This window comes from Oncorhynchus kisutch, linkage group LG25, assembly GCF_002021735.2.
Source record: "Oncorhynchus kisutch isolate 150728-3 linkage group LG25, Okis_V2, whole genome shotgun sequence".
Classification (NCBI taxonomy): Eukaryota; Metazoa; Chordata; class Actinopteri; order Salmoniformes; family Salmonidae; genus Oncorhynchus; species Oncorhynchus kisutch.
The window spans coordinates 15531192-15543585 of record NC_034198.2 but is presented as its reverse complement, the minus strand read 5'-3'; the positions used below and the strand labels follow the sequence as shown (position 1 = coordinate 15543585).

Sequence of the window (12394 nt, the reverse complement as noted above, 5' to 3'; positions counted from 1 at the left end):
TATGCGGTCCAAACACTTATAGGTCATAAAACCCACTGTCTTTGGTCAAGCATACACAGTAGACTTGAGTGGTATAACGTATAATGGGGTATTTGGAAAACCCCACAGGATATTTTTTCAACTGATGAAACTTCCTTTTATTTTTGATCAATTTGAATATTTGTTGCTAAGTAAATACCTGCAGTCAACTTGTGCAAAACATTAGGAAATAAAGATTGCGTTCTTCATTTAACCTGTCGCAATGTTTTATTACGAAGCTTACCTGTAGTCCCCAGTCGTGGTGTTTATTTACAAGCACACAAGGACGAGAGACCGGAGCCTCACTGTTGTGCAGCACACGCCAGGTGATCTAGTTACAGTATGGAATTCACAACTGTTTGCCTGCTAGATATCTTATAACTATTAAGTTAGCTGTCTAAAATGTGTGAAATGCTCTGCAGTTGTGCATTTGGCTTGCTTCACTTGGTAACAGCAGAAAATTCCCTCCTGGATCAAGAGCCTTGCTGTTTAATATTTGTTTTGTGCATGCAGCAAACAGTGAGTAGCATTGAGTTACTTGTATACTTGTTTAGTTCAGAGACTGTACATAATGTTCGCAATGTGCTTTTTAGCATTTAGTTAGCCTTCTCTATGAGAATGTATATGTAATTGTTATCATTGCTAACCTTTGGATTAGAGGGGTTTGAAAACAGCGCCCCTTGTAGGTATGAAGGTATGACAATCTTGATACTGCCCAAGCCTAATACACAGACCAAGTTTTATTACTGGAAGTTTATTACATAAAAGAAACATAACAGTTTACATATATTTCATTGGAGGCTGTTGGGAGGAGCTATAGGATGACAGACTCATTGCAGAGGCTGGAATGGAAAAATGAAACGGTGTCAAAGACATCAAACATATGGAAACCACACGATTGACTCTGTTCCATTTACTCCACTCCAGCCATTACAAGTGAGCCCATCCTCCTATAGGTCCTCCCACCAGCCTCCTCTGATATTTACAGGACACGTGACGACACTTAAGAGTAACAGCTTCATGGCTCTGGGGTTGTAGACGCTCACATTTACAATGCTTGCAGTGTGTGTGTTCAGCTGTGTTGCTTGCGGTGTCGTCTTGCTGCTGCTACTGCCTGCTGATGTCCATCTTGTCTCGTCTCTGCCGGGTGGTCTCTCTCAGGTCCTCCTGTCTCCTGGGCGGGCATGGTGGTCAGCCACTGGTGGTAGTAGCCACGGAAACCATCAATCTGAGACAGGTAGGTGTTCTTAAACTTATACTGACAGAGAGAGGGAGAGCGAAAGAGGGGTAGGGAAAGAGAGAGAAAGATGTGAGACTCAAACACATGATCTGTTGTTTCTGCACTTGTAATGACAAGCCGATGGACATGATTAGATACCACGCACACATGCCCTCTCCTCCCTACCTGGTTATAGTTGGGCGGGTACTGGGAGGCGTGTTCTAGCTGAGTGATGATGATGTCATTAGGTGGGACGTTGTGTTCCCTCATGGCTCTAAGCACCAGCCTCAGATACACATAGTCCAGCCTCCTGCTGGCACAGCCAATAAGAGCAGAGAACACCTGCACACTGGGCTGCACCCCCGCCGCCTGCAGGAAACAAAGAGGGGATTCCAATAAACTGGCCCGGATGATTGCATTTGTTTTGGAACCGGGTTGCCTCCCAGGTGAGAGACGGACGTCCCGTCGGCTTAGGTTATGCACGTGGTGTAAGGAGTAGGATTGTGTTTTCACATGCAAAAATGATTGCTCTGATAAAAACACGTATTTATTTATCTGCCTTCTCAATGAAAACTACTTAGAAAATTCAGACATTTTATGGAAAGGAGTTGATGATTTATTGTGAACTATGCTGCATTGTTGACAATATGATCGAGCAGTAGGGCGGGCCTCTCCCACCTAGCTTCACCCCGGTCACGTGACAGACCATAGATCAGTTCAACCCGGGGCAACGTAATCATGTGTGTGTGTGTGTGTGTTACCTGCATGTCCCCCAGCAGCTGTAGGGCATCTGTCTGTCTGTTGCAGCCCAGAGCCAGACTGCCGTACGTCCGTACATCCGCACGCACACGTCTTTCCTGCATCACACACATCACCGCCTGACACACACACACAGTTAGAAAACATGCACACCTTGCAACAACATTGGTATAACTTCAGAGCCCTATACTACGTAAGTGGTTTGAGGAGTTAAGTGAGGTAACTTTGGTCAACTCTGAGTTCAACTCGGGGATAACCGATACCACGAAGGGGGCTCACCTTTTAGCCAGGTACATTTCTATGGCAACGAATCCTTCAGAACTAACCTGCTCCGTGGCAGGCTAACTCCACTTACCATGAATGTAATGGCTGAGCCACTAGTTGAGGGTGAATGAAATATAAGATTCCCTCCCTCTCGCAAAGACTGCATCATCACCCCTTTCATTTGAGGAAGACTGATGAAATATTTTATTAATCAAGTTTTTTTGTATTTAAAAATAGTAATGTTAAAATTCTTATCACATTGCACATTTAGTAATGACAGAATGCATTTGAAAGTTCACGCATAGTAAAAGTTGTTTATAACTTGTTATTTTATCGATAGGAGTGGGGGAAAAAAGGTGCTTGTGCAATGATAAGCATCCGAAAGCACACCAAAGATGGCATTAACGAGACAGCACTTCAACAAACCATTTCACACCATAACCTGCTGAATTTGCAAGATCTCTTTTCCTTCATCTTGCTTTCCGCACAAATAAAAATGGTGCACCGACTCGCCCATAGATTGACGTTTCAGCATCGTCTCGATGGAGTTTGGCGTTCGACTAGCTGCGTGCAACATGCACAAGCCTGCTAAAGGTTAGCGGCAGGCGGAAAGCAATATCCAGCGTCGTAGTACGGTTGAAGCCTGAGCTGGAAAGTGAAGCTAACTGAACCCGGCTAGCTTTAGTAAAACCCTGAGTAGATCTGGTTTAAAATGTAGTATACCTCTCAGGTGTGTGTGTGTACATAGTGATGGTGTGTGTACACATAGTGAAGGTGTGTGTGTGTACATGGTGAAGGTGTGTGTGTGTACCTTAGCCTCTTGTAGGTCTCCAGCACGTGCTGCCCTGCGGATCACACTGTTGTAGAACGCTGCGTCCAGCTTCACACCGTGTTGCTTAGCGACCGCCAGCAGGCTGTGCAGTGATTGGATGCCAGGCTCCATGGTGTCAGCTAATAGTGTGAGAGTTCTGATGTCTGGGCAGAGCCCCGCAGTGGCCATTTTATCCAGGAAGCCCTGGGCCCCGCCCATCAGCGCCAGCCTATCGAACATTCCGCTCACCACACCAAGCGAGACCACACACCCCTCTTCAGCCCTGCCCACTGATAGGTCCAGCAGGTTGGGGGGGTGGGAACTGGTTCCTGACAGACAGGGGAGAGAGCCAATGGGAGCCTCTTGCTCTCCTCCCTTCCTCACCATCACCAGTTGGGTTGTTATCGGGGCGACCACACTGCTGTCCATGTCACTATGGTGACTGAGGATGTTGCTAGGGTCATTGCTATGGTTACTGGGGTCATTGCTACGGTGAGTGGCGTCATTGTTATGGTGACTAAGGTCGTTGTCGGGGTGTTGTGTGAACAGTTGACTCTCCAGAGCGTCGACGTCCAGCGGAGTCGACCCCTGACCCCTGAACTTTACCGCTTGACCTTCCTGGCCGCAATCCGAGGTCAGCAGCAGGGCAGAGGCCACGGCGGGGTTACCTATCCCACAATCTCTAGCAGCGCGGAGCAGCAGGTTGTAGTTCTGGACGTCGGGACGAATCCCCATCCTCAACATCTGACGATACACCTAACACACACACACACATTATACACACACACACAACAGTTTTAGAAGTTTGAATACATGTGTGTGCGTGTGTTACCTGCAGGGCCTGTCTGAAGCCAGTGTCTCGGTCTCTCACACAGCCCATCAGCAGGAAGTGGAAGGTCTCCTGAGTTACTGCATGACCAGCCTGTAGCATGTCCTACAAACAAACAAACGCACACACTTTGTTTGTATGTACAAAGGCCCTGAATATCTCATAAAGAGAAACATTTAAAATCTAATATGGTCTTATGTTTTTATTGTCTATAGAGGTCAAGGGATAAGTGTGTGTAGATAGGCTCTGAGGTGTTTGGTGAGGGAAAGTGTTAGAGGTCAGGGGCTAAAGTTACCCGTAGTGTGTGTAAACAGGCTCGAAGGTGGTTGGTGAGGGCGTGTGTCTTCAGCAGGGCATGGTATGTGATGTCACTGAGGGGATGGTTCTTCCGCCGCAGCTCCTGCTCCAAGTGGATGGCTTGCTGCAGCCCGGCTTGTTTCCGTGGTGACTCGGCACAGGCGTTGAACAGAGCGGTGTAGGTGGCGTCGCTAGGAACCAGACCTCTCTTCTTCATCTGTCACCCACACAAACACATCACATTAAACACATACACCATAATTATCATCATCTGGGGGTGAGGGAGAAACATATGTGTGTCTGTGTGCGTTTGAGTCACTGTCCATGTACAGCGTTTCCCTATAGTGCACCGCTGCTAAATCGTGGCCACCACCGCAAAAATAAATACAATTGATTTAAAAAATTGGGATGGTGTAACATTTTCAGTGTTAAGTTAAATTACTAAAACTAGATATAAAGTGTATAGAAAAGAATGGATCTATATATTTTTTAAACAAGATCATCTCTGAGAACTGGACCATCAGGGATAATCTAACATGTTAATGCATGGCATGGGGGCCCCATTGATTTTGTTATGTTTGAGTCACTCAGATAGCACAAGAACAAAGTACAAAACATGGCAAAATGTGTATAATTGCAGAAATCTTGCTTTAAAACAGCAACATTTTGTCTCTGAGGTCAAGAGGGCCTCTAAAACTGCGCCATAGGCCATGCCCACCATCTCCCTCCCCCGCTAACTTTGCCATCGCTGCTGAAAAGAATCCTAGTGAAAACACTGGTGTGTGTGTGTGCACGGGGGTGTGTGTGTGTGCCCGGGTGTGTGTACGGGTGTGTGTGTGTGCACAGGTGTGTGTATGTGTGCACGGGTGTGTCTGGTCTCTATACGTACGTCGTTGTAGAGTTTGAAGGCTTGTTTGAGATGTCCTGCTCGCCCACAGCCTCCTATCAGGACAGTGTAGTTATATTCCTCAGGTGGGAGTCTCTCTCCCTCCAACATCTCCCTCTGGAACATGGACAGGGCCTCAGACAGCTGAGGGTTAGAGTTCAGGGGTCAGGGGTTACAGGTCAGAACAGTATAGTTACACTTTTCAGGTTGGAGCCTCTTTACCTCCAACATCTCACACAGGAACGTGAACCGCAGACATTAAAACTAGTAGATAGTGACGTCATCCACGTATTCCTATGGAAAACCAGATGGCACAAGAAGTATTTGAAGTGCACCATATTGCTGAATTGCAACCATAAAACTCTGGAGATAATGGTGAAAGTGGCCGTAACTAGCAATGGATCATGGTCAATGTAGTGGTTTTCATCCTGCCTGAGACTCAACCTGAGCCTCCTTGTAGCCTGCCGTCCTCTGTGACGACAAATGTATATACAGTACCAGTCAAAAGTTTGGACACACCTACTCATTCAAGGGTTTTTCTATATTTTTACCTTTTCCACATTGTACAATATTGGGGAAGACATCAAAACTATGAAATAACACATATGGAATCATGTAGTAACCAAACAAGTGTTAACCGAATCAAAATATATTTTATATTTGATTCTTCAAAGTAGCCACCCTTTGCCTTGATGACAGCTTTGCACACTCTTGGCATTCTCTCAACCAGCTTCACCTGGAATGCTTTTCCAACAGTCTTGAAGGAGTTCCCACATATGCTGAGCACTTGTTGGCTGCTTTTCCTTCACTCTGCGCTTCAACTCATCCCAAACCATCTCAATTTGGTTGAGGTTGGGTGATTGTGGAGGCCAGGTCATCTGATGCAGCACGCCATCACTCACCTTCTTGGTCAAATAGCCATTACACAGCCTGGAGTTGTGTTGGGTCATTGTCCTGTTGAAAAACAAATGATTGTTCCACTAAGCGCAAACCTGATGGGATGGCGTATCGCTGCAGAATCCTGTGGTAGCCATGCTGGTTAAGTGTGCCTTGAATTCGAAATAAATCACAGACAGTGTCATAAGTAAAGCACCCCCACACCACCTCCTCCATGCTTCACCGTGGGAACCACACATGCGGAGATCATCCGTTCACCTACTCTGCGTCTTACAAAGACACGGCAGTTGTATTTCTAAAATGTGGACTCATCAGACCAAAGGGCAGATTTCTACAGGTCTAATGTCTATTGCTTGTGTTTCTTGGCCCAAGCAAGTCTCTTCTTCTTATTGGTGTCATTTAAAAGTGGTTTCTTTGCAGCAATTCGACCATGAAGGCCTGATTCACACAGTCTCCTCTGAACAGTTGATGTTGAAATGTGTCTGTTACTTGAACTCTGTGAAGCATTTATTTGGGCTGCAATTTCTGAGGCTGGTAACTCTAATGAACTTATCCTCTGCAGCAGAGGTAACTCTAAGTCTTCCTTTCCTGTGGCGGTCCTCAGGAGAGCCAGTTTCATCACAGAGCCGGATGGTTTTTGCAACTGCACTTGAAGAAACTTTCAAAGTTCTTGAAATTTCCGTATTGACTGACCTTCATGTCTTAAAGTAATGATGGACTGTCGTTCTCTTTGCTTATTTGAGCTGTTCTTGCCATAATATGTATACCACCCCTACCTTGTCACAACAAATTTAACAAGACACACCTGTTAATTGAAATGCATTCCAGATGACTACCTCATGAAGTGTTTTGATGTCTTCGCCATTTTTCTACAATGTAGGAACCCTGGAATGATTAGGTGTGTCCAAACTTTTCACCGGTACTGTAGTAGGCAGAATGGATCACTATTTAAATATCTTGATTTGTAGCAAACTTTAAAATAATTCACGTGGGGATCGAACTTGATCATGCTACACTAACTTTAGAGCCCAGAACCTTCATAACATAACCGCAAATGTATTTTGTGGCTTTTCTGGCGTCTGTAATTTACATTTTAATTTACAATTTACATGTAATTTGCTTTCTAGGGCAGATCAGTGCTTTAGGCACTGCTAGGTTGCTATGCAGTAGCTGACCAACAGAGCTTGTGACTTAACGCTCCAGAACAAACATTGGGGGCCTGACAGGAACAGTTCCTCCGGCAGCTGGGGGTTGGGGTCAGGGGTTAGAGGTCAGGGCCATGTAGTTCTACTCCTTAGGTTGAAGCCTCTCCCGCTCTGGAACATGGACAGGGCCTCAGACAGCTGGGGGTTAGAGGCCACAACAGTGTAGTTATACTCTTCAGAGTGGAGACTCTCCTTCCAACACATCACTCTGGAACATAAACAGAGCCTCCGACAGCTGAGGGTTAGGGATCAGAGGTTAGGGGTCAGAGGACTGTAGTTATTAACCTACTCTTCAGGTTGGAGTCTCTCTCCATCCAGCATCTCAGCCTCAAGCATGGGTTATGCTCCCCTGCTCAGACGTTAACGATGCATGCCAGACCTTACAACGCCTGAATAGGTATTTTTAAGTATCAGCTAACCACATCATGTTATAGCAATCTGGTGGCTGTCGATGACGTTTCACGCAACCATTCCTCCCTCCCTACCTCATTCTCTTTCTCAGGTGTCTGATACAGTGACATAGGATGAGGGGACAGAGAAAGAAAGATGAGAACCAGAGGGGGTGATTGATAAAGAAAGAGATCGCTGTACCTTGTTCTCCTTGATGAGTCTTTTACACTGGAGGAAGTACCAGTACTGTGTGTTCCTCCGACCAGTCCTAGATCTGAAGGCCTCCGGCTCCCTCTCCTCCTCCTGCCCGGCCGCCTGCCTCTCCTCCCGGTACAACATATCCTGCAGCTCTGGGGTGGTCTTCCGGAAGGCCCGTCTGGAAGAAAAATCAGCGGAAAGAGATCCGAAGTCCTCAACGCCCAGGTCGCTCCCAGCCCGGCCCATGCGGGCGGGAGCGGTCGGTGATTCATGGACATCCCTGGTTCTTCTAGAACTCACCGACACAGACCCTGTGAAGGCTCTTCGGTTGATGTCCGTTACCGGGTGAACCGACCAGGAACGTGGAGCTCTCACAGTGCTACCGGAGCCCAAGCTCGACAGACCTCGTGCTGTCTGAGTAGAGCCGTATCTGACGACGTAGTCTACGATGCTTCTCCCGTTCCTCAAACACGACCGAGACACACACTGCAACATCTTTACAGTCCTGGGTGTACAGTAGCTAGCTAGAGTTAGCTAATCTCGGGGTTACTGTTGGTAGCTAACGTTAGCCAACTGTTAACAAGCTTGTAACTCGTTAGCTATCAACCGTTCATATTACACGAATAAATGCAGTATGACAATTCTTCTTCAAAATCCTACTGTATCCGACAGTTCTACCGTGTAGAAGTCTAATGTTTTGGTTCCAACCATGTTTATTTATGTCAGAGTACACACAGCCGTCGTCAACTCATGAAGACCTGCAAGGAAAACGCAAGCATGTTTTTCCATATATCTACCAGACAAAACAGGTCAATAATCGAGTAAAGTCGTGTACTGGTAAAACGTCTAACAATGTATGTATTTGAAACGTGTTGTTGAGATGACCATACATAGTGTACAGGTTCCGTGATTATTAAATGTCTTCATATTGACGTTGTTTCTGATAAATCAGACCGATATATCGGGGATAGATTAGCAAGGCTGTCACATTTTTGGAGGTCAGACTTCTTCGTGTCTTGTTAGGTCTCCAGCGGGACAGAACAGAGAACAAATGTCATCTACAGGAAAAAAATTTAACTGCAAATGTGTCCACCCATAGAATGAACAGAGATTCAAACTTCATCTGTAAATAAATAAATAAATCATTAATCCATAACAAAAAATTTCCTATTCTTTTTTATTCTCTCTATCAGTTCTGCTACTTCTGGCAGAGAGATGGAGGGAGTGAGAGAGAGGGAGAGAGAGTGTGTGAGAGAGATTGAGAGAGAGAGACTACATATACATAATATGACATTTGAAATGTCTTTATTCTTTTGGAACTTCTGTGAGTGTAATGTCTACTGTTCATTTGTATTGTTTATTTCACTTTTGTATATGATCTACTTCACTTGCTTTGGCAATGTTAACATATGTTTCCCGTGCCAATAACGCCCCTTGAATTTAATTGAATTGAGAGAGAGCCATATGTGAATTGATTGCCCCCCATCTATCTTCAGAGTTCGTACTGTTAGGTGACCTAAACTGGGATGTGCTTAATACCCCGGCCGTCCTACAATCTAAGCTAGATGTCCTCAATCTCACACAAATTATCAAGGAACCTACCATGTACAAGCCTAAATCCGTAACCACGGGCACCCTCTTCGATATCATCCTGACCAACTTGCCCTCTAAATGCACCTCTGCTGTCTTCAACCAGAATATCAGCGATCACTGCCTGATTGTCTGCGTCCGTAATTGGTCTGCGGTCAAACGACCACCCCTCATCACTGTCAAACGCTCCCTAAAACACTTCAGCAGGCTTTTCTAATCAACCTGACCTGGGTATTCTGGAAGGATATTGACCTCATCCCGTCAGTAGAGGATGCCTGGTTGCTCTTTAAAAGTGCTTTCCTCGCCATCTTAAATAAGCATGCCCCACTCAAAAAAATGTAAAACTAAGAACAGATATAGCCCTTGGTACCACCCCAGACTTGATTGCCCTTGACCAGCACAAAAACATGCTGTGGCGTTCTGCATGAGCATCGAATAGCCCGTGCGATATGCAACTTTTCAGGGAAGTCAGGAATCAATATACACAGTCAGTTAGGAAAGCTAAGGATAGCTTTTTCAAAAATAAATTCGCTTCCTGTAGCACTAATTCTGAAACTGTAAAGTCCATAATGTCATCATGAGGGAGGAAAATTATCTGGTGTGGCCACCAGCTGTATAAAGTACTGAAGTGCTTCTCCTCCTCATGGACTGCATCAGATTTGCCCGTTCTTGCTGTGAGATGTTACCCCACTCATCCACCAAGCCACCTGCACGTTCCCAGACATTTCTGGGGGGAATGGCCATAGCCCTCACCCTCCAATCCAACAGGTCCCAGATGTGCTCAATGGGATTGAGATCCGGGCTCTTCGCTGGCCATGGCAGAACACTGACATTCCTGTCTTGCAGGAAATCATGCACAAGACGAGCAGTATGGCTGGTGGCATTGTGCTGGAGGGTCATGTCAGGATGAGCCTGCAGGAAGGGTACCACATGGGGGAGGAGAATGTCTTCCCTGTAACGCACAGCATTGAGATTGCCTGCTATGACAACATGCTCAGTCCGATGATGCTGTGACACATCGCCCCAGACCATGACGGACCCTCCACTTCCAAATCTATCCCGCTCCAGAGTACAGGCCTCGGTGTAATGCTCATTCCTTCCATGATAAACACGAATCCGGCCATCAACCCTGGTGAAACAAAACCGCGACTCGTCAGTGAAGAGCACTTTTTGCCAGTCCTGTCTGGTCCAGCTACGGTGGGTTTGTGCCCAGTTGCCCAGGTGATGTCTGGTGAGGACCTGCCTTACAACAGGCCTACAAGCCCTCAGTCCAGCCTATCTCCGCCTATTGTGGACAGTCTGAGCACTGATGGAGGGATTGTGCGTTCCTGTTGTAACTCGGGAAATTATTGTTGCCATCGTGTACCTGTGTGATGTTCGGATGTATCGATCCTGTGCAGGTGTTGTTGCACGTGTTCTGCCATTGCGAGGACGATCAGCTGTCTGTCCTGTCTCCCTGTAGCGCTGTCTTAGGCGTCTAACGGTACGGACATTAAAATGTATTGCCCTGGCCATATCTGCAGTCCTCATGCCTCCTTGCAGCATGCCTAAGGCATGTTCACGCAGGGACCCTGTGCATCTTTCTTTCTGTATTTGTCAGAGTCAGTAGAAATGCCTCTTTAGTGTCCTAAGTTTTTAGTGTCCTAACTGTGACCTTAATTGCCCACCGTCTGTAATCTGTTAGTGTCTTAACAACCGTTCCACAGGTGCATGTTCATGAATTGTTTATGGTTCATTGAACAAGCATGGGAAACAGTGTTTAAACCATTTACAATGAAGATCTGTGAAGTTATTTGGATTTTTACGAATTATCTTTGAAAGACAGTATCCTGAAAAAGGGTTGTTTCTTTTTTTGCTGAGTTGATATGGGGCATCCGACAGTCTCAGCTCTGTAGATTGTGCCGTAAAGAGACAGAATCAATAGATCATGTATTCTATTTAGCTTGTTTCTGGTCACAGGTTCAGGGATGGTTAAAAAAAATCACAAGATGCAGTTAAAATTAACCTTACAAATAGCAGTGTTGGGCGATTTGGATGGTGATAGGTGGGATGGGCTGAGAGTGTGGTCTATGGTGATAGGTGGGATGGGCTCGGAGTGTGGTCTATGGTGATAGGTGGGATGGGCTGAGAGTGGCTGAGGGTTTGGTAAATTATTGTTATGTGACTGTAAAAAAGCTGTAAAAAAATATAGATATTTGTCCTCCGAAGAGGGCACCGGGCGAGACCCAGATGGTTCGAGTTTTATTACTATAATCCAAGGGACAGGCAAATGATCATAACAAGGTCAGAGTCCAGGAGGAACAGAGTGGCAGGCAGGCTTGAGGTCAGGGCAGGCAGTATGGTCAGGCAGGTGGTTCTCAGCCCAACCTGTGTCAAAACTGGGAGAACTAGCAAAAACAGAGAAAAGCAAAAACCAGGAGCAAGGAACAAACTCACTGGTTGACAAGACAAACTGGCAACAGACTAACAGGGAACACAGGAATAAGTACCCAGGGACTAATGAGGAAAACAGGTGACACCTGGAGGTGGGTGGAGACATCACAAAGACAGGTGAAACAGATCAAGACGTGACAAAACCACAGCAACCACAGCTTCCTGTAGAGAGACATACGAATGGAATGTTCTTGTTGGAGCCTTTTCAACTCTTCACCTCTCAACCTTCCAACACACACACATTTTTTTAACTTTATTTGAATCCACCAATTACATTTACAAAAAAAGGATCCAGACATTTTAAATATCCCTGTATTCATGGCACTCAAGGGTACAGAAAGCACCATCTTCTCCAAACAGCTAGGCTGCCCACGACAACTGAAAAAGAGCAGTACCTAACCAATTGCTTTGCCCTAGTTTTTGTCAGGCCTGCAATCTGGAGGCCACGCACTGCAAGCCTTTGTATGTGGACGAGACTGACAAATATGAGCGCCAGCAGCTTGCACCAACACCCGAGGCTATCCAAGCGTACTCAGCAAAGAGCAGTGGTGGAAAAAGTACCCAATTGTTATACTTGAGTAAAACTAAAGATACCTTC

At 45.9% G+C, this 12394-nt stretch overlaps 1 protein-coding gene across 1 annotated transcript; it reads right to left on the bottom strand.

The window, feature by feature from the left end:
- Positions 1–756: 756 nt before the first annotated feature.
- Positions 757–8930, bottom strand: ptcd1 (pentatricopeptide repeat domain 1). The gene is made up of 8 exons (XM_020460668.2): positions 7777–8930; positions 5087–5227; positions 4196–4414; positions 3904–4005; positions 3072–3827; positions 1999–2115; positions 1424–1606; positions 757–1276 (listed from the first exon to the last, which is right to left on the bottom strand). Exons 1-8 carry the CDS (start codon positions 8266–8268, stop codon positions 1091–1093), a joined length of 2196 nt encoding a protein of 731 aa, XP_020316257.1. The 5' UTR covers positions 8269–8930; the 3' UTR covers positions 757–1090.
- Between the last annotated feature and the right edge of the window lie 3464 nt (positions 8931–12394).

Coding starts and splice junctions, on each gene's coding strand:
- ptcd1 (XM_020460668.2), bottom strand. CDS start 8,268: ATGTTGCAGTGTGTGTCTCGGTCGTGTTTGAGGAACGGGAGAAGCATC. Junction 5,228..7,776: donor GACTCATCAAGGAGAACAAG/GTACAGCGATCT, acceptor TCTAACCCTCAG/CTGTCTGAGGCCCTGTCCAT. Junction 3,828..3,903: donor GCTTCAGACAGGCCCTGCAG/GTAACACACGCA, acceptor TGTGTGTGTTAG/GTGTATCGTCAGATGTTGAG.